The sequence below is a fragment of the Plecotus auritus genome, assembly GCF_963455305.1.
Source record: "Plecotus auritus genome assembly, chromosome: 7".
Taxonomy (NCBI): Eukaryota; Metazoa; Chordata; class Mammalia; order Chiroptera; family Vespertilionidae; genus Plecotus; species Plecotus auritus.
This window is the reverse complement of record NC_137774.1, coordinates 4,203,877-4,224,931: the sequence shown is the minus strand read 5'-3', so window position 1 is coordinate 4,224,931 and position 21,055 is coordinate 4,203,877. Positions and strand designations below refer to the sequence as shown.

At 59.8% G+C, this 21,055-nt stretch overlaps 2 protein-coding genes across 6 annotated transcripts in view; both read left to right on the top strand.

Moving 5' to 3' along the window:
- The window catches only part of RAB37 (RAB37, member RAS oncogene family), a 56,580-nt gene extending 53,072 nt beyond the window's left edge, over window positions 1–3,508 (top strand). For 4 of the 5 annotated variants that reach the window (XM_080679935.1, XM_080679938.1, XM_080679939.1 and 1 more), the window contains 4 exons: window positions 779–844; window positions 1,449–1,505; window positions 1,584–1,660; window positions 1,846–3,508. In XM_080679935.1, the coding sequence (XP_080536061.1) occupies window positions 779–844; window positions 1,449–1,505; window positions 1,584–1,660; window positions 1,846–1,951 (306 nt within the window). In that variant the 3' untranslated portion in view covers window positions 1,952–3,508. The remainder of the gene's footprint in view (window positions 1–778; window positions 845–1,448; window positions 1,506–1,583; window positions 1,661–1,845) is intronic. The other variant, XM_080679936.1, reaches the window with a different exon arrangement.
- Window positions 3,509–4,525: 1,017 nt separating this feature from the next.
- On the top strand, window positions 4,526–20,799 carry NHERF1 (NHERF family PDZ scaffold protein 1). The gene is made up of 6 exons (XM_080680524.1): window positions 4,526–5,211; window positions 15,370–15,531; window positions 16,333–16,486; window positions 18,684–18,724; window positions 19,815–19,904; window positions 20,134–20,799. The coding sequence occupies exons 1-6, from the start codon at window positions 4,750–4,752 to the stop codon at window positions 20,320–20,322; spliced, it is 1,098 nt and encodes a 365-aa protein (XP_080536650.1). The 5' UTR covers window positions 4,526–4,749; the 3' UTR covers window positions 20,323–20,799.
- Window positions 20,800–21,055: the final 256 nt, after the last annotated feature.

Here is a 21,055-nt window from a genome sequence, read left to right as displayed (position 1 = left end):
AAGGTCGTGGGTTCGATTCCCAGTCAGGGCACATACCTAGGTTGCGGGTTCCTCCCCCGGTCAGGCGCATATGGGAGGCAACCAGTTGATGCTTCTCTCTCTCTCTCTCTCTCTCTCTCTCTCTCTCTCTCTCCCCCTCTCCCCCTCTTCGCTCCCTCTCTAAATTCAAACAAAAAAAGAGGATGGCACCCATATTGCCACTTCCAACCCCATGCTCATGGCAGACATTACTAATCAATCATAGTATTTTTGATCACTGAGCCCTTATGTGGCCCTAGAATCCTCAATGGGAAATTGCTGGTGACTACCAACTGATTTCTTTTTTTTTTTAATATATTTTATTGATATTTTACAGAGAGGAAGGGAGAGGGATAGAGAGTCAGAAACATCGATCAGCTGCCTCCTGCACACCTCCTACTGGGGATGTGCCCGCAACCAAGGTACATGCCCTCGACTGGAATCGAACCCGGGACCCTTCAGTCCGCAGGCCGACGCTCCATCCACTGAGCCAAACTGGTCAGGGCACCAACTGATTTCTGAGACAAAGCTTCTGCCATCTCTGTAGAACTAGGAGTCGCACTGTATGGGGTTTGGAGCCACTTAGGACTGGAGAGGCCAGAACAAGGATGCCGATAAGAGAATGAATAGGGCATCGGGGTTGGAGGGGGCAGTGAGTAGCCCAGGATAATCAAACAGGGCAGGAGAAGGAAGGGCAAAAGGGAGGGGAAGAATGGCCGGTGCGCAGCCTGCGCCCGGCTCAGCGCACCCTCTCCCACAGGCCTGGCTCACTGAGATTCATGAGTATGCCCAGAGGGATGTGGTGATCATGCTGCTAGGCAACAAGGTGAGTGGTCCATGGCAGGACCAGCCCACCTGCACCTCCTCTCCCGCTGCCACAGCATTACCTGCGCCCAGCCTCATCACTGCCCGAGTGTTAGCTGGCCATCCTTCCAGCAAAGGACTCTTCCCAGTCTCCAGTCCAGGGGGCGGACTGTCCTGGCGGCTCAGCCCATCTTCTCTGTCCTCCTTACGCTTTGGAATGGTCCTTGTGTGGAAAGCGCCAGCTGCTGCTTGTGAGATCCAAGGCTGCCCAGCTGCTCGGCCCCGATTAGATCATAGTAACCAGGGTCACGGATGCAGAGCCAAGAGCAGAAAGCTTAGCCCCAGCTACTGTCACCCCTCTGAGGCTGGGTCTCCGCGCCCTTGCCAAGGAGAGTTACCCACCTCCCCAAGAGGGAGGGAGATTCCAGGGCGGGCAGCTGGGGAACTCCTCCTGAACCAGGCGGAAACCCTGCCCGGTGCCAATCATACCGCCTGCAGTCCCCCAGGTCACCAGCAGAGGGCGGGCAGTGCCTACTCCTGGGGCAAAAGATGGGCCAGAAGGGGCTGGAGAGGGGCGGGCTGGGATCAAGGCTTCCTTCCCCAGAGTGACCCACCTGGGCTTGCAGGCAGATGTGAGCAGTGAGAGGGTGATTCGCTCGGAAGATGGAGAGACGCTAGCCAGGGTAAGTGGCTGCCTTGCGGGCAGGGTGACGGGTGGGGGCAACCGGAGGCTGGCCCTGAGCACACGCTCTCCCTGGCAGGAGTACGGAGTTCCCTTCCTGGAGACCAGCGCCAAGACGGGCATGAATGTGGAGTTAGCCTTTCTGGCCATTGCCAAGTGAGAGCTGAACGGGGAAGGGGAATGGCGCAGGGCCGGGTGGCACCCTCTGGGAATCCAGTAGGGCTCGGCCCCTGGGCTCAAGGGCACCTGCACTCTGAGGTCCCTTTGCCCCCAGCCCTGGGAGAGGGGAGGATGCTCCACGCCTGGCTCGCTGCCCAGCCCATTGCCTCTTCCTCTTCCAGGGAGCTGAAATACAGAGCCGGGCAGCAGGCTGGCGAGCGCAGCTTCCAGATCCGAGACTACGTGGAGGCCCAGAAGAAGCGGCCCGGCTGCTGCTCCTTCCTGTGAAACCCAAGGGGCTGAGAGACGGCTCCCGAGGCCCACGAGGATGCAGCCTTTTCCCCAAGACCGGGTTGATTCCGAGCAGCTAAGCCAATGCGGGGAGAGAGGTGGAGGCCTAATGCACAGCCCCTTCCCAATGGGGGGCTGTACCCCCACCCCTACCTTAGTTCCTGTAGCTTCCCTGCATCGCCAGGGAGGGTAAAATATTTGTATTTCACTTTAGTGATACCTAATGTAACACACACCCCTACACAAAAAGGGGGCACCAGAAAACAAAGGTAGGGACCTGATGGCCTTAGCCTTCCACTAGATACTAGGACTCGGGGGCTGGGCCTCCCTCCTAGCCATGAGGAGGCAGTAACGCTCCGGCTCACTACCAAGGAGCATGCGCTCCTGGGGCAGGAAGGCAGGCAGTGACCCTGTTCCCACCCTCAGTTCAGCTGGGGAGAGGCTGAGCAGACCCCAGACTTCATTTCCTCCAGCTCCCCAGGGAACAGTCTCCCCCAGAAGATCGGCCCTTGTGCTGGGAGCGAGACCAGAGCCTATCTCTTATCAGGGAAGATAAGAAACGTGGAGATTGGGCAGGGCTCCGCTCCCTCCCGGGGAGGGGGAGAGAGGAGTAGCAGAGATTGGGTCTGTGTGGCTACCTCCAGCCTTACCAGCCCCGCTCCAGGAGGTGCCCCTTCTCCTCCTGCTCACAAGCACCACCACGGGGCACTTGGGAGCCTTTGCTTGCTATTCTCTGGGCCTCCCCGGATCCCTGGTCTGACTTTCCTTTCTGCTATGCCGCCGGACACCTGAGGTCACGGTGAGGGAGAGCTGATTCTCTGGTCCCAACCCCTCGGCAGGTATGCAGCCCGCAGGCTATTTCTTCAAACAGCTGTAGTGCTTCTACTGGGGGAAAGGCCAGTTAAAGAGAAACCCCCTAACTCCAGAGCAGGTGGGAAGCAAACCTGAGCAAACCTCACCCCACGTGTATTCTCCTAAAGCCAAGTGCTGCCTGCCTCTCCCCTGACAATGCCCTTATGTTCTCAAACAGACCCCAGGGTCTCTCCACCTCCCCTCCTCCTGAGACAGGCTGGGGAAGGAAAGCCCACCCATGTCTGGGTTAACCAGAATGTGTGCAAAACAAGGTTGTGTGGGGAAGACTGGGGTGGGGGAAAGGGGCAGCAAGGAGTTTATGTGGGGCCGGGTCACACGTCTCCCAAAGCCCTGACCCCAGCAACTGGAAGGGGACAGGAGGCACGCGTGTCCCAACCTAGAGGCGCCTGTGCTCTGACTCTCTAGGCCAGGGGCAGAGGAGAGGGGCGAGAAAGAGGTGTGCACTGGACATTTCTGAGGCCGCTGCATTTGCTTTCAAGGCAGAAATCTCGCTGTCCCAGAGCAGAGTCAGCAGCTCCAACTTGGGCCCTGATAAGGAAGCTCTCCGAGGCCTCTCCCAGGCAGAGCAGGGAGGAGCCTGACCTTGCCCAGGGCAGGTCACTGGGGATCCAGTCACTCCGGCTGCTCTGGGCCGCTAGCATTTGTTTTTTTCAGAATTAAATTGCAGTATTTTGGAAAGTACATCCTGTCCGCTGCTTCTCTGAGATGCGCATGGGAGCGGGGATCATGTTGAAAGGAGGGTTCCTGCTGATTGGAGGAACTGCCCTTCAGTGCCAAAATCATTTGATCCTCATCCTTCAATGGCCCCAGCAAGTCACCTCACCCTTTAACAGACTGCCCAGCCTCTGTGACCAGCCTCTCCTCTGTGAGGAGCTGAAAGAAGGCTTATCTTAGGGTCCTAATCAGGTTTTCTTTATCGAAGAAAGCCAGGGCTCCTTTCCCTGTAGACTGTACTGCGGTTGGTTACCTGACTCTGTTCTGCCTGCCCCCACCCCAATTCTCCCGTGAAGCGCCCGAGGCCAATGCCCATGCCATTGCCCTAGCTGGCCTCTCTCCAGTGGGCAGTCCCGTGAAGTCCCTCTCCTGAGTCCTCACGCCGTCCCAGTGAGGATCAGAGCTCGCACCCCTATAAACAGGTCCTGGGACAGCACGAAGTGACTCCACCAGCCGAAGACCTCGTTATTCAAACAACTGTTGAGTCCGAGGTGGATCTCAGTCTTTTTTTTTGTAAGACCGCTGAGACCTCGCAGCCTCGTTCCGGAACGGAATCGGTTTCCCCAGCAACAGCCGCTCCCCCTTCCCCCCTCCTAAACCCCTGAATTGAAGCTGCACACAGGTTTTAGCTAAAGGCTGTTTAAAACGTTAGGGTCCCGGATTAGCTCTCCTCAATCCCCGCCACACACGGGTGGGAGCAATCAGAACCGAGCCAGCGGGCCCTTCGGCCCAGGACCGGGAACTCGCCCCGCCCCCGCCTCAACTCCGGCCACTTGGTAACAAACACTTCCACTTCCTGAGCCTCTTTCTTCTCCCGCCGCCGAGCGCCGCGCGGAGCGCAGGGTCCCGCCCCTGCGCGTTCTCATTGGCCAGCGTCGTTCACCCGGCCAGAGCGCCCCCTGCCTGTGGTCCCTGATTGGCTCAGGGTGCTCCACACCCTCGGCGCGGCCCCGCCCCCTAGAAAAAGGGGTCGGGGCGGGTGCTGGGAAGCTCAGACGCCGGGCGGGCGGGGATTGGTTCGCTCGCTGGTAGTTTAGCTCCCGGAGGTACGCGGCTGCCTTTCCCGGACCACCTGCTCACTCCGCCGGCGCGGAGAGTCCTCGCGGCGCTCCCTCCAGCTTCCTCGTCTGCGGGGAAAGGGCTGGGTCGTCCCGTCTCCGGCCCCCGACAAGACCCCGCGTCGAACCGCTGAGCCGTCGCAGAGCGAGATGAGCGCGGACGCGGCGGCCGGGGCGCCCCTACCCCGGCTCTGCTGCCTGGAGAAGGGTCCGAACGGCTACGGCTTCCACCTGCACGGGGAGAAGGGCAAGGTGGGCCAGTTCATCCGGCTGGTGGAGCCCGGCTCGCCGGCCGAGAAGGCAGGGCTGCTGGCCGGCGACCGGCTGGTGGAGGTGAACGGCGAGAACGTGGAGAAGGAGACCCACCAGCAGGTGGTGAGCCGCATCCGCGCCTCGCTCAACGCCGTGCGTCTGCTGGTGGTCGACCCGGAGACGGATGAGCGGCTGCAGAAGCTGGGCGTCCAGATCCGGGAGGAGCTGCTCCGCGCCCAGGAAGGGCCCGGGCAGGCCGAGCCGCCGGCCGCCGTCGAGGCGAAGGGGGCTGGCGGCGAAAATGAGCCGCAGGCCGCCGCGCCGGAACCCCGTGAGTCCGAGAAGAGCCATCCCGAGCGGGTAAGTGGGGGCCCGGGCCGGGCGTCGAGTCTGGAACGGGGCGAGGGGAGGGGAATCGGGGAGAGACCCAGGCGCCCGGACGCCCAGCCCCGCGCCCGCCTGGTCTTTTGGAAACTCGATCCTCGAGGGGGAAACTGCTTCCGCCCGCCTACCGGGCGCCCGGGCAGTTGCAGGCTTGGGGCTGCTTCCCACGACCCCCACCCCTTCTCCACACTGGGCTGGGACTCAGCTTTCTTTGCCACTTGTTCTTTGGCCTTGGGAAGCGGGAGGGAGGGCGGGCGGCCCAGTCCCCTTTTTCCTCTGCTCTGTTGGTGGTGGCTGCTCCCGTGTTTTGGGAAACCTCTAATCCCGCCCATCCCGGGGCCGGCTTCTCAGCCACCCGATTCCCAGCCTGCCCAGAGGTGCCAGCTTCCTCCGTGGCCCCAGTGGGTGGTAACGAGCTGGGATGAAGCAAGTGGGACCCGCGGAGCCCGGGCGCTGGGAGGGGAGGGGTGGCAGGCAGGGCTGTCTCCGCGCCTCCCCTCCAGCCCTGGGATGTGTATCACCAACTTCAGCCGGCTGGACTTCATCCTCCTCTTGAAGTCCGGTGTGACTTCTAAGAAAATTGAGGAAGCCCCACCAACCATGGGCGCTGTGGGGTGGAGTTCGGGGAGGAGGTGCAGAGGTCTCTCGGGGATGGTGGCGGCGGCTCTGCCTCCGAGGATTTATGATTCTCAGGAATGTGAGGAGTAAGCGCTAGCTGGTATCTGAGCGCGGGAGGGAGGATCTTGGAGGAGGAGAAAGATGGCTGGGGGAGGGAGGAGAGGGAGCGGTCCGTGGCACTGGGCCATGCAGGGGCCAGCAAGCAGCTTGGGGTAGGTGGTCCTGCCCAGGCATCCGCCTCACTCCAGTCCCCGGACGACAGGAAGTCTTAAGTTTCCCCAAACGATCCCAGCCTCGGTCAGCTGCACCATGAGCCGTGGCAAAACTGGAGTTGTGCTCAGCCTCTGTCCCCAAAGACTGAGGGGGGAGGCTCAGGGTGCAGACTGGGGGGGGATCAGGGCCTGGGCCCATTTGGTGGCTCTCCACCTGGTGGCAGCATGTGGCACAGGTGTTCGTGGTGCCAGCAGGAGCCTCTCCTGGACAGAGAAAGGGCACAGTTCAGCCTAAAGGTAGAAGGTGGAGCCAGAGAGGACCAACTGATTCAGTGGAAGTAACGGAAGTGAGGTCACTCAGAGCCCTGTCCAGCGGAGTGGAGTGCCAAGAATGCCAGGGCCACCAGGCTCCCATTTCCTGCCATTACCAGTGAGGCACTGGCAAGGGTGGAGCAGGGGCCAGAGCACCCCAGACAGGAGTCAGACACCAGGGAATTGGAGCCCGTGACCTCTGGTCCCAGGCAGAAATCTAGTTTGCTGAGTGCATCGATTTGCCATTCCCTTTTTTCTGGACTTTGGCACTCGCACAAGTAACCCGCCAACCCTCACCCCCCACCCCCGAAGTTGCATCAGGTCAAGCTCCTCCCATTACCCTTTTGTTTTTGCTGCCGGGTGTGGGAGGGCCTCCGGGGAGGACATGCCTCCCCTCCTCCCCCGTGCCATCTGAAAAGCAGCAGCGCTTGGCTTCCTGCTGGGGGGGGGGGGGGGGTGAGCACAGAACCCGAGTCCCCCAGGTGGTTTGTGTGCATCGTGTTAGGGAGGAGAACCAGCCCCCAGTCCTGGGGACACCGTCACCAGGCCTCTTGGGGTTTCAGGTCAACAAGCAAATCAGAACTTCCCTGAGCCTTAGTTCTCCCATCTGTAAAATGGGGGCCTTGGATTACATGATACCTGTCCTCTAGAATTCTACAAATAGCAGGAAGTCCTTGCACCTTTATGGGATGCTGAATTGAGCTCCTTTAGGCCCAGGCATTTGAATCCCAGCGCTAGGTAGCCACGGCCTTAAGCCTTGTGCACAGCCAATCAGCACCGGTAAATCCCTCCAGTAGGAAATTACCATGAAATCTGGCGTGGTGGACTTAAAGGTGACCCACCCTGTCACTGCAAAAATGTTAATAAACATCGTAAATTGTTTTTCCTAAAAGGCCTCTCTGTGGGGCTGTTTCGGTCTCTCCATTAGTTCTCATTCGTGGAAAAGCTGTTCCTTGGAAAGGGGAGTGGGTGGCAGGGGACATCTGATGGGGAAGGCGAGCCTGGGGCAGGAATGACACCGGCAGAGGGCGAGGGGGCCTGTCGCACTGTGTGGAAGGAGGTGGAGGTGTGCTTCCAGCTCTGCCCCCCTTTGTTGGTGGCTTTCCCCACCTCCACCCCCAGGGAGAGAGGCGAAGTCACAGGATGGGACCCAACCCCTTGAGCATGGCGCGCCTGGCACATGGACTCACAGCAGCGAACGGGCAGGCCTAAGCCAGCTCCATTGTACCGGTGGGGCCACCTCCTAGCCTCGCTAAGCCTCCATTTCCTCTTGTGTAAGTTGGGGGCGACAGCAGCAGGCTCGAAGGGTTGTCAGGATTACTTAAGGGTGTGTGTTAAGCTCCATGCCTGGCACCTAGTCGGTTGTTGGTATACGCATTAATAAATATTCCACGGCAATTGTTGCCCCATCCATGGGGCAATTAGCCCTGGATCAGCCTCCCGCGTTAGGCAAGTGCAGCTGCAGCCACACCTGGCCCGAAGTATGTGCTCAAGTAGGGGTGTCGCTCTTGTTGAATAATCACGTTCCACCACAACCTGGCAGCCTTCTCTCCCCACCTCCCCGCTGGTGTCCACCCAACCACACCAAGGGTCCAAACTCCCCGCGAGCACACCATGCTCGCTTGGCCTTTGAGCCTTCACGCCTGGTCCCCTTCAGCCCCTTCTCCACAGGGCACCCTCTCCGAGGCCGCTCGCTTCCCCAGGAGCCCGTCCTCGCCTCCTCCCACTCCCTGTCCTCACGTCTGTCATTGCTCTGGAGGTGCAGGATTTGAATTCTGTTTATGATCTCCGTCACTGTGTGGCGACGAGGCCCCAGGGCAACACCTGCCCTTATTTGTGTTTCTGTCCCCGGCCTTGTGCCTCGCACAGGGTAGGGAGGGGCTCAATCAAATTTTTTGAATTAGTGAATAAATGCCTAACAGTCACCGGGGACCTTTGTCCTAAGTCATCATCTCATTCCAGTACACCTGGGCCTGTTTACGCCCCAAAGCCTCTAACACACCCAGAGATCGGAATTCCAGAAGAATTTACCCACTCCTTTTTCTTGCCTTCTAGCGGCTTCCATTTTAAAATTAGAACACCACAAGTCAGGGCTTTGGGGTCAGATCTGCCAGGCCACTGGCTCTGGGCCCCTAATTGTCCATTGTTCCCTGAGAGCCTCAGCTTCTACGTCTCTGAGATGGGATGCCAGCACCCAGGGCTGCTGAGAGGGTTCAGTGGTGGGGTGCGGCTGTGTAAGTGCCCAGCTTGGGGTGGTTTCCACCAGACCTGACCCTGACCCCAGAGGCAGAGATGGTGCGGGCACCCCAGCTAACAAGGTGGGTGGGTGGGCTCAATTATCTGGCAACCTAGCAACCTCTCCCCATTTCCAGGAGGACGGAACAGGGTTTGAGCTGCAGGATGTTTGGGTGTGAAATGGACAGGGTGTGTGACCTTTTTGTGTAGGTTCCTCCTTCTAGGTCATGTTTTCGGGGTCTCTTTCTCCCCTAGGGTAGCCCCTGGCTCTTACTTTCAGGGGGGGGTGTCTTGGAACCCAGCTTGCTCTGACTCCAGTGTCTGCCTGCATATCCATTTGGCCACACCTTTGGATTGTGCTTGGGGGCCTGGCTGTCCAGCTGGTGTCTGCCCGTCACAGTGGTACAAATCCAGGCTGCTTGGACCATCTCCCTGCAAGGGTCCAGGTAGCTGAGCCCTTTGGGCCAGGACTTCCAGGTGCTCCTGTCCCCAACAGTGTCCTTCAAGCACCTGATGGAACACCTCCGCCCAGAAAGGGCAGACTCCTTGGACCCATCCATCCCTTCTCCTGAGATGGGCTGGGTGGGGAGTCTGGTGACTAAGTCTCTTACCTTCACCCTCGGGTCCTTAGAATCCACCCTTGCTATCTCTGGGCTGTCCTGAAGTACAAAGGGCTTCCCTGGAGGCTGATCTTGACTATTGGCCTTGGCCTTCCTTTCCCCATCCCTAGGCAACGGACAGCTCACCACGTCCCCAGACCCCTAGGCCATGTTTAGGTTCCTGCCCTAGAAAAAGACAAATGCTGCCGATTCCCCGAGGTCCAGGTTCAAGGTGCTGCTCTCTGCTGTGTGACTGAGCTCCCATCTCTCCTTGTGCCCTGTTATAAGGTCATGGGTGGGGATCTGGAAGTGTTTGGGGCTGACAGCCAAATGGGTGCGGATCTAAGCAGGCCATTGCACTGGCTAATGTGTGGCTCCTGGTACATGAAATGTGCTAGTCCACATTGAGAGGTGCTGTAAGCGTAAATGCCAGATTTTGAAGACCCATAAAAAGATGTAAAATAGCCCATTGCTAATCTTTTAAATGGATTACATGTTGAAATGTTGTGTTAAATAAGGTATTACAACTCGTTTCTCTTGTTTCTTTTTACTTTATTTTTTTAAATATATTTTATTGATTTTTCACAGAGAGGAAGGGAGAGGGATAGAGAGCTAGAAACATCGATGAGAGAGAAACATCGATTCAGCTGCCTCCTGCACACTCCCTTACTGGGGATGTGCCCGCAACCAAGGTACATGCCCTTGACCGGAATCGAACCTGGGACCCTTCAGTCCGCAGGCTGTTGCTCTATCCACTGAGCCAAACCGGTTAGGGCTCTTTTTACTTTTTAATGTGGCTAATAGAAAATTTTTAATTACCTCTGTTAAAAAACAAAATTCAACCAAGTAAATTTGAAGATCAAATGGGCTTTATTCGGTGATTCATGGGGTCATGACTACAAAACAATTGTATACAGGTGACGCATTATACAAATATACACCTGAGACCGATAAAATTTTATTTACCGATGTAACCCCAATACATTCACTTAATAAAACGACTCATCCCAATAGCAACCGGCAGGCTCACTGAGGGGCCATACAAAACGGAAGGATTTTATAGGAAGAAGGATGCGGCAACGGAAAGGGTGATTTGGGGCCTGCCATCTTTTCTTCGGGAAGGGTTTTTACCCTGCAGATTGCCTCTTTCTATGGGGAGAGGGCCCGAGTGACCGATTACCTTACTGGTGTTTGTCCAGAAAATTCCAGACTGATGATTAAGATTGTATTTCTTGGAGAGGGTGAAACTGCAGTTAGACCAGGTAGTATGTCTAGGTGTGGTGTCGTGGGTTATTAGCATGCGTGATGCCATATTGGGCCTGTGGTATGTTTTTTTCTTTAACGCCTAGATGACTGGCATTATATTCCTCTTGGATAATGCTGGTCTGGGTCTGATTTTGGAGCCTGCTCTCTTTGAACCTGAGTTTCTTCATCTGTGAAATGAGGGCAATAATACCTCCCTTGCAGGGTTATAGTCGAGTTTTAACGAGAAAATACACATAAAGTCCTAGTGCCGTGATAGGCGCATAGTAAGTGCTCAGTAAACAGTAGCTGCTCTGTGCTATTTCAGTCGAGCTCCAGTTTCACAAGCTCCCTGAAGGTTCTTACAAGTAACCTCATGACACAGCTCACAGGAGTTAAATCCAGCCACTTCTCTGTGGGAGAAGGGTGAGGGATCAGGGGGGCTGATGGTGGAGTGCCTGCTGGGCCGCGGGCATGGGGTGGCCAGCCTGGAAGGTGGCCAGCTAGACAGCAGCCCACGTACCAGCCTGCTCCATCCCAGCCTTGCCCAGCCCTGGGGAGACCTGAGCCAACCTCTCCCTCAGATGGGTCCCCGGACAGCACTGGGAGGAAAGAGCCAGAGGGGGGATCTGGCTCAGGGCCCTTACTGGGGGGTGTTGGAGAAGTGGCCGCCACTTTAGCTTATGTCTCCCTCCTGGATCCCACCCTGCTGGGCTCCCGAAAAGTTCCTCTCCACGGAGAAACAGCAGGAAGTTCAGGGTCAAGGGCTAGGAGCTGCTCGCTTTTTGCGAATGGAGGTGTCTGACATTCCTTAGACGGGAGGTCCTGTGGGGTGAAGTGGAGCCACCTCAGGGCATGCATGAGCCAGTGGCAGCCAAGTCTCTCCTCTCCTGGGGTGAGGAGAGGATCCATGAGCCTAGAGCTGTGGACACTGGCCAGTGGTCCGAGCTCCTGGTCACTTCCCAGCCTGCCCTGAGGACAATGCCTGCATGTTCCCCGTCACACGTCACCCCAGGCAGGGCCACCAGCTCTCCAACCTGGCTTCCTTGAAGAGCACCGAGCTGCTTCCCTGAGCAGCCGGGGTACTTAGCCCAGCACACCCTCTACCTACCCCACCAGAACAGCCAGGCCCTTCTCCTGCCCTGGGCTGGGCTCATTTCTCTGCGGGAGGCAGCTGGGCACCAATCTTACCTGCATAAACAGGAGCCCTGGGCTGGGTGGGGCTGGGGTGGGGGTGGGGGGATGGGCAGCCCTGGGAGGTGAGGGTCACCTCTATTGTTCCCCTAGCCACCTGGTAGTCTCCCCTCCTGCAGCCCGCCCCTGGCAGGAAGCTGCCTGCTGCTCTGTATGGGCTCTTCACCATGGCACCGGCCAGGGAGGGGCCAGGCCCAACGGGGCGTTGGCCCCCCAGCCATCCTCCCCTGGGCCTGATCCCCAGAGACAGTCGCTGGGATTAGGGTATCGACTTTCCCCAGCTTTCCAGGTGGCTGCTGGTGGTGCCTATTGAATTCCGTGCCCGCCATCCGCTCCCTGGGCTGCGGGGGTGGAGGTGACTGGGCGGCCACTTGGGGTGGGGCTGGGCTCCCTGGGAGAGAGGGGGGCAGGCCTGGGGCAGAATTTGGAGCAGCCCGAGAACCTGATGGCTCCATGAGTCTGGAGGCAGGTCTCCTGGCAGGGTCTTTTCCAGAAAGTGGGTCTGGAGTTTTCTGGAAGTGACTCAGGCTCATGCCGCGCCGCCCCAGCCCACTGGCCACCATTGCCTCACGTTCCTTCCTCTCACTGCGGATCCCTGCCAGTCTCCTCACTGAGCAGATCCTGATTTTCACTTCTGAGCTGTGCTCCCTGAGGCTCTGAACACCCTGAGACCGTGTTCCCGTTGTAGTGACCCCCACCCCAGCTCTGGGCCCCTCAAGCACCAGCACAAGGCTCCCCCTGAACCCGAGGCCACACCACCGGCCGGGGATGGCTTGGACTTGCCACTTCCCCCTCTCCCCAGGCCCTGCCCAGCTCTGGGGATACAGGCCCAGGAGCCACGGTGGCCAAGCTCCAGGCACCTGACCCCTCCCTCTTCTCTTCTCAGGGCCCGGCCAGCCCCAGGACCCCCAGGGAGGCTGCCCCCAGGGACTCCTGTCAGCACCAGCCTCCACCCAGGATGGGCTGGGCTGACTCAGCAGCTGGCGCTGACACCTCCTGGAGACAGCAGGGAGGGGGGGCGGGGAGAAACAAGCCAGTCTCCCGGGAAGAATGTGAAGCCTGCAGCTGGCCCTGGGAAGGAAGGAGCCTCTCTGGGGACCTGGGAAGGAGGGTGCGGGATGGGGCTCTGTGGGTGCCGAACACTTCAGAAGGGGTTTCCTGTCTGCCTGCCCAGAGGGCAGTGAGCAGGTCCCGGTGCAGAGGGAAGGGAAGAGAGCAGCAGGGCCCTGAGCCCCTCTGGCTGGGTCCCTTATTTCTTCCATCCTCGTGGCTCAGTGCGGCCCTCCGGCCTTAAGGACAGGTCACCAGGCAAGGCTCGGTAAGGGGAGCCTGCGACACAGAGCCCTGGGCAGCCCTGCGGCCGTGCCAACCTGGAGAGCACCCACGCTGCCCCCTGCCCCGCCCAGGCCCGGCCCAGGCCTGCTCCCTGTCCCTGTCCTCGCCTGTCCCAGGCCCAGGCTTCGCTCTGGCTGCAAGAACCTTTCGCGCACCCGGAAGGAAGGCTGTGGTTTCATCAGCTCCCAGGCCCCTCCCCGCAGAAGCTGCAGGCACCTCGGGGAGAGGGCTCCAGTGCTTGTGACCCTGCTGAGGCCCCAGCTCGAGGGTGGGGAGGGGGGTGCGCACCTCCCCATCTGAACTTGGGTCTTCAGGTGCCAGCCCACAGATGGTGGGAGGAACACGGGCTCCAAGTCAGAGACAGGGTTGGGGTTCGGGCTCCTCCCCTGTAAAGCCGTGTGACGTCGAGCAGTGGTCATGGCACTCGAGTCTCAGTTTCCCCATCTTGAAGCTGGGGGGCGACCAGCCCCGGCCAGGTTGCTCTGGGAAGGCTCTTTGGCGTGAGGGCAGGTGGGGAGAGGCAGAGACATAGGAGCACCCCCCCCACACCACGTTCTCAGGGCCGTGGTGGAGCCTGGCTGGGCAGAAAGCTGAGCCTGCCCAGGTGGCGGCAGCTGGTCAGACCTGTTCTGCTCACCTCGCCTGGGGGAGGGCGGCCGACAGCTTTGCGGAGGGATTAGCTTGAGGGGAGAAGCGTTTGTCTTACACCCGGAATGAGATCCCAGATCCCAGAGGGCTGTGCTGGCCGGATAAGCAGGCATCAGCTAGGCATGCTGGCGGGGCCCTGCCACGAGGAACGAGGCGGGTTGGGGGGAGAGGGGATGAGAACTCGAGAAAGGTGGCCCGGGCCTCTGGCCCAGATTAGGGTACCCGCAGGCCCAACTGTCAGCCCTCCTTCCTGTCTTGGCCTGTCCACACCCCCCACCAACATCCTGAAGCACAGAAAGATCCGCCCCAGCACTTAAAGGAGTCAAAGTCACCCTGAGAATGAGGGGTGGGGACTGAGCCTCGAAGCTCACTGACGGTGCTGCCTCCTGGGCTGACATGTAGGGACAGGTGGCCTGTGATCCCTCCTCACCTCCACTCCCAGCTGCCTACCGGGGTTTCAGAGCAACCTGGCCCCCCTCCCCAGAGCCCCAGAATCTCACTTCTCACTTTCGTTTGACTGTCCGTGCGTGTTCACAGCAGCGGGAAAGTCTACTCGGCTCAGGGGGACTGTACACTTGTCAGGTGCCCCCTTGTATGTTAATTGCCTCAGTGAGGAAACTGGGCCTCTGAGAAGGACACCGCTGCCCCGGGTCACACAGTGGGGCAGCTGGAACCTGGGCCAGGGCCTTGACTTCAGCCATGGCTCGTGGCCTGGTGTCCAGGGGTGACCCAGAGCTCAGAGGCTGGCTGCGGTGGCCCTGCCCCAGGCCGGGGAGGAGGGGGAGAGGGGCCCCAAGTCAGCCTGGTGCTCGGGCTGCAGTGTCCTGCCCCCTCACGCCCGATGCCCTGCATCATGTCCACGCATCTGGGGCTGCAGCCGCGAGCTCAGCTGCCTACGGCGGCCCGGGGATGGCGAGATGGTCCCGGCTGGTGTCTGTGTGCTCCTTGGGGACCAGCAGGATCTCTGAGCTTCTGCGAGACCATTCTTGGCTCCGCTGGTGGGGTTCTTATCCTGTCCAGGACCCCCGGCTGTGCCTTACCCGGGTCTGCGGTCATTGGCCACTCGGCTCCCTTTGGCTGGGCCACTTGGCTTGGCAGGGGAGAGACGGCAGCCCGCGTGAGGAACCTGCGTGGGGAGCGGCTTTACTGTAAACATGCTGTCAGCTTTCAGTAAACACGGGGCCTGCCTCCCTCCGCAGACAGGAGCCTGGGTGGCGAAGGGCCCTGGAACGCAGGGCTGGGCTGAGGGAACCCGTGTGGCTGCGGCCATGGCCGCCTATGAAAGGGCACGGGCAGAGCTCTTGTACTGAACCGGCTCTCACATCTTCTACAGAGGCCAGGGTTCCCCTCCCATGTCCGGTACCCACATGTCACCCCCCAGGAGGGCCAGACTGAGCCGCTGGTAGGAGGAACAAGGTATCAATCAAAACGACGAACCACAGAATGTCAAAAGGGGAGCGACTTGAGCTACTCGATCCCTATTTCTCATTTGCAGAAGAGGAAACTGAGGCTCGGAGAGGAGCCTTGTTGCCCAGGGTCACCCAGGCATTTCGCTGCAACGCGGCGTCTCCACACGCAGTGTTGGGAGCCCTGGGCCAGCGTTCTCCCCGGAGCGGGGTGGGATCGCAGCAGATTTGCCTATTATCAGATCTTCCTGGTGGGAGCCGGCGCCAGGCACAGGGCAGGGAGAGGGGGGACAAGGACACTAGAACGACACGGACTCTGCTTTGTCCCCACAGCGTGAGCTTCGGCCTCGGCTCTGCGCCATGAAGAGGGGTCCCAACGGCTACGGCTTCAACCTGCACAGCGACAAGTCCAAGCCAGGCCAGTTCATCCGGTCAGTGGACCCAGACTCGCCCGCTGAGGCCTCAGGGCTCCAGGCCCAGGACCGTATCGTGGAGGTAATGCCTCTCGCCTTCTCCCCAGGCTCCTCCATCCTGGCTACCTCCCTGAAGATACAGACAGCTCCTGGGGCGGCCATCACCCCAGCAGCTCCTTGGTTAGCCCCTGATGGGTAGATGCTGGAGGGAGGGATGGTGGGCGGGCAGGAGGGAAGGAAAGAAGGAAAGGTGGTGGTAGGCAAAGGGACCGACTTCCTCCCCGCCCCCACCTCCCCCGGGTGCCTCTTCACTGAGCAGACACACTTGGCAGTTCATGATTCACCCACCGATCCAGGTGGACATCCGGGGCCACCCCCAGAGCTTCCTGCCACCTGCGTCCTCCACGCCAGGCGCAGGGATGGAGTGCGAGGGCGAAATCCTTCTCCCCGGAGAGGCTCTTAGGCGGAGAGGAAACGCGAACCAATGCCTCGGGCAGGTTCCAGAATCTCAGTCTCAGAACCTTAGAGCTGATCTGCTCTCCGAGACTTCTCATTTTACACTGAGCAGGCCAGGGCCAGAGAGGGAGTCCGAGGGCAGGTCCACAGAGAAGCTGGGGCCCAACCAGGCGCCAGGCCTTGCCCGTCCGTCTTCCCCGCTGTTTGCTTAGTCTCCCGGATATTTTCCTTGGCTTTTCCCATGGGTCCTGTCTCCCATCTGACGATCCAGTGGAAGGACCCCTTGCCTCGTTCAGGACTCTCTGGGCGAGGGGGGCTCCGTGTCCCTGGATTGCCAACTGGCTGAGGACGAACAGGACCACTTGTACCTCCTCGCCCCACGCCCCCAGAACTGAGACCTGTGCTGGTAACCGTGCCCCGCCCACAGGTGAACGGCGTCTGCATGGAGGGCAAGCAGCACGGCGATGTGGTGTCTGCCATCAAGGCTGGCGGCGAGGAGACCAAGCTGCTGGTGGTGGACAAGGAGACTGATGAGTTCTTCAAGAAATGCAAAGTGATCCCGTCTCACGAGCACCTGCATGGTGAGCTGGGCGGGGTGGCTGGAGGCCCCCAAGTCAGGGACGTTGGCCAGAGTTCTGGACGTGACTGTGTCCCAGGTGTGGGGTGACAGCTTCCTGCTGCGATGCTCCCACCCTCCCCTTCAGCGGAGGCCAAGGGGTGTGGGTGGGGAGGGAGTGGGGGCCGAGCTAGTATCAACAGGAAGCAGGGGTCGGCCTTGGGTTTCTGAGGATGGCATATGACAGGTAAGCTGGCACAAGGGATGGTGAGATGGGACGGAGCTGCTGTTCCTGGGCCAGAGTGCAGCCCTAAAGGAAACCCAGCCCCTTCCCCCCACCACGTTCTCAGGGCAGGGCTGATGCCAGGAAAGGGTTAACTCTGGGGCTGCCGCCTGGTCAGATCAGAGTCCAGTGACAGGGGCCCAGTGCCTCCCCCTCCCTTCTCTCAGGTTGTCTTGGAAACCCAGGCTTGCTGGTTGGAGAGAGCAGTGGGTTCCCCCTTGGTCCCTGGGCCCCTGTCCTCCCCACCCCCACGGTCACCCTGCCAAGCCTGGCAGGCCCCTTGCTGGAGCCCAAGCTAAGTGGGGGCAGGGCTGCTACGCGGGGCAGGGAGGAGTTAAGCAGCGCTCTGCTCCCTGGTCTGCTCTGCTCCCTGGTCTGCGTTTTCTCCCTGGGAAGATGGCTGGAGGAGGGGGGAGGGGGGAGGGGGGAGAGCGAAGGGGGAAGGAGGGTCGGGTCAGGGATAGAATCTCTATGGTCTTTGCAATGGGCGGCCCCTCCCTGAAGGTGTCAGGGTTCTGTTTGTAAGGGGGGGTTCCACATGAAGGACATGACTTAGGCTTGGATCCCTGGCTGGAGGGGCTGAATGGGGAGGCCCCATCCTATCTAGCTCAATCTAGGGTGCTGGGGGTGCTGGAGTCGGGGGTTAACTAGAAATCCCTAGCAGACTCTTCATGGGGGTGGGATGCCACCTCAGCCTGTCTCAGTGAGGGGAAACTGAGGCCCAAGAAGCCCCAGCCTTGCTCTTGGGGACATGGCATGAGGGAGACACAGCAGAGGTCTGGATTCCTCAGATTCCTTCCCGGCCTCCTCCAGCACCTTCTCCCCTCAGTGCCAGGGCACCAGCCCGCACCTCCCTCCCTCTCTGTCTGGCTGGGCGGGAGGGGCCTCGAACAGGGTGACTGCAGCCCCTGCCCAGAGGACCTGCACTATGAGAGGCCCTGGCACAGGTCTCCGCAGTGTCCCTCCTGGTCTCTCCAGGATGGTGTCTCCCACCCGTTCAGCTTGTGGGTAGTGGGAGTGAGCGTCCCCGCGTCCTAACAGTCCCCTGCCGGCCACTGTGGGAAGGCCGAGGGTATTGGGAGGAAAGGGGAGAGTCCGGTATGCCTGGCTGTCCAGCCTGTGGTCCAGGGCGGGTGAGGGGATGTACATTGATGTTAAGCTAAGTTCAGAAGACATCCGCCCAGACTGACCAGTCCCCAGAGATGGAACAGCTCCCCCGGCAGCCACGTGGGGCCTCTGGCCTGAGTGAGCCCAGTGAGGGTGACCCCAGGCAGCGTCCGCTCCCTCTGACCTCTCCGGCCACCTCCCTGTTCCCATTGGCTGGGACACTGCCCTGAGCCCTCCTGTCCTCTCATCTCCACCTTGGCCAGTAGGCTGAGGCAGGGGCAGGTACTAACCACAGCCTGGCTGTGGTTCTAGTTCCGGTGACACCACCGTCTCCTAGGAAGCCTTTGGAACATTCCGATTCCCGGGCCGCTTCAGCCCCACTGGACCAGAGGCTCCGGTGCCAGAGCCCAGGAATCTGTACTCTTAACCAGTTTCCCTGGTGATTCTTGGGCGGGCGGCCGGCCTTTTCAGCCCTAACCGGGACAATGCTTTGCTCAAGCAGCTGATTCTCCATCAGCGGCTCGTGCGATTGTTTAGTAGGCAGAGACCAGCACATTCATTCTAAGGAAAGTGAGTAGAAAATGTCAGTGAGCATTGTGAGGCGCGAGGGAAGGTGGGGTGTGGTGAGGGCAGGTTGTTCATGAAACCTCTGTTACACTCACGCACAGGCTGTGTCGGGTCATCAGAAGGCAGCCGCACTTACAGTGGTTGCAGTCAAGAGACTGACTAGGGAACGAGATCGCTCCCAGCCCCACACCTCGTCCTCCTCCACGTCCCACCCGCCCGCGTGCCCAGAGCTTCTGGACTCACCTCTGCTTTTTCCCTTCACTAGGTCCCTTGCCCGAGCCCTTTACCAATGGGGAGATCCAGAAGGTAAAGGCGAACCCCTAACTGCTTCTCTGGTTCCTAGTCTGGGGGCTGCGGGAGGAGGGTGGAAGGGGGTGCGGTTGGGAGGACAGCCAGCTGGCCCAGGTTGAAACTCATTTCTGAGCTACTCCCTCCCGAGTCCACACTGTATACCTACTGGTGTGCCCTCGACCCCTGCCTGGGACCAAGGAGAGGCCTGGCACGCCCCTCTGCACCCTGCCATCCTGGTGACAAGCCCCGCCTCCAAGTCCCCCACACAGAAGAGGCCATTCTTCCCCCCAAGAACAGAGCAGCAGTGTCTGGCCGCCTGCTGCCCAACTACTTCCAGTCTGGGTTGGAAGAACAAAGCCCCCCGCGCCTCCTCCTTCCAGGCAGAAGGGAAGGGAAGGCAGTGGAGGCCGGAGCCGAGATGGCAGGGCCCGGTGCCAGCCCGGGCCCCAGGAACCCAGGCAGGGGCTGAGCGCCAAGCTGAAGGCCTGGCCAAGGCCTTCGCTCTGGGGTAGACTGACCACGGAGCGAGGCTCTCTGCAGGGTCTGCTCAGTCTCCTGCCAGGGGACACAGCAGGGGGCGTCCCTGGACCACCTGTCACTCCATTTGGGGTGCAGAATCTCACGCACCTTACTCCCTACTCCAAAGCCCTTTTTAGCTGCTTTGGGGCTAGTTTTAAGATTACTGGGTCAAATCCAACTAATTAGGTGGGCAACAGGAGATTCGGGGAGCATCACAGGGGTTTCCCACGCCAAGTCGAGGCCCCCGGTGTCCCCACGCCCCAGGAACCTCTCCTTGGTCACTGGCCCAAAAGGCAAGGCAGTCCTGAAGGCCTCCCTGGGAGGACTGGGAATGGGCAGTTCAGCTAATAATCCCCGGATGGTCCTCCCAGCCTGCACCCAGGCTCCCTCTGGTCCTTGGAGGAAAGTAACAATGGAAGTGCCCTGAGGGCCGTGGGCAGGCTCAGCCGTGGGTTCTGGGGAAGATGGCAAGGGCTCAGGTGAAGGTTCTCAGACAAGGCACCTGTCTTCCCTGGAATCTCCCTTTCCTGCTCAGGACTTCCCCAACCCACCCCCCGCCAACCCATACCTGTCCTCTCTCTGCCAGGAGAACAGTCATGAAGCCCTGGCCGAGGTGGCCTCCGAGAACCCCAGGCGAGCCCTGGCACGATCCACCTCCAGTGATACCAGCGAGGAGGTAGGCTGGCGGGTGGGCAAGGGGCGGCACTGGGTTAGTGGCACCCCATTCTCAGGCCATGCTCGTGCCTGGCACACCAGCCTGTCTCGAAGGTCACATGTTGAGCCGCTTTCTGTTCTTGTGACCTGGCTTCCCTGGGCACTGCCCCAAGGAGCCACCTCTCCGAGGCTGAGGACCAGGATGCCTCGCCTGGCACTGACTCCGGCTCTGCCTTCCCCTCTTCCTTCAGCTGAACTCCCAAGACAGCCCCAAGATGCAGGACTCCACGGCACCCTCGTCTACCTCCTCCTCTGACCCCATCCCAGACTTCAACATCTCCCTGGCCGTGGCCAAAGAGAGGGCCCACCAGAAGCGCAGCAACAAACGGGCCCCGCAGATGGACTGGAGCAAGAAAAACGAACTCTTCAGTAATCTCTGAGCGCCTCCCCGCGCCACCCAGCAAGCTGGAAGGGCTGGGCCCACACCCCACCCGACCCCCTCCCTACTCCCCACTGACCCCTGAATGGCAAACAAATCAGCACCAGCAGCCGCCTCTTGGCAAATGTGATTCTTCTAAAGAACTGTTGATTGATCAGGGACTGGGATTGCAGCGGCCACAGCATTTCAAGCGCTGTGGGTTGGGTATCTTGTTTTTGTTCATTGTTTTGTTTGGTTTTTTTTTTTTTTTTTTGAGTGCAGAGTAGAGGGATTTTTTGTCTCCTGATTAACATGATTTTTCAGGTTGCTGCATCCAGGACATAGCAGCGGCCTCAGCCTTAAACTTTCTTGTTTCTACTCCCACCGCCGGAACCCTGGCAGGTGGGGGAGGGTTTGGCCACTCCCTGGCCAGCCCTGAGCCAGGCACCACCATTGTAAGGAAACTCCACCAGAAATTCAACTGGTTTCTCCAAACCGCCTCAGCCTCTGTGTCTTCTTTAGAGCTCTGTCCTCCTGGCCTTGAGAGGTGGCAAACCTGTGTTCCCAGGGTAGCCTCTGGCTGAGAGGGTAGGGCACCCCAATCCTGGGAGTGGGAGGGTCCTGGGCCTGTCTGTAACTGTCCGGTGGCCCCACCCACCCAGTTCCAGGTGCTTCCCCTGGTGGTCAACTTGCACAGGCATGTTCGTCCCAGGAACTAGGGGCCCAGAGCACATGCTGAGGTCGCCGAGCCTTCC

Bases quoted from the DNA above. Each gene is read 5' to 3' on its own strand.
- NHERF1 (XM_080680524.1), top strand. From the start codon at position 4,750: ATGAGCGCGGACGCGGCGGCCGGGGCGCCCCTACCCCGGCTCTGCTGC. The intron at 5,212-15,369 runs GTAAGTGGGGGC...TTGTCCCCACAG, and splicing joins AGAAGAGCCATCCCGAGCGG to CGTGAGCTTCGGCCTCGGCT. The intron at 15,532-16,332 runs GTAATGCCTCTC...CCCCGCCCACAG, and splicing joins CCCAGGACCGTATCGTGGAG to GTGAACGGCGTCTGCATGGA.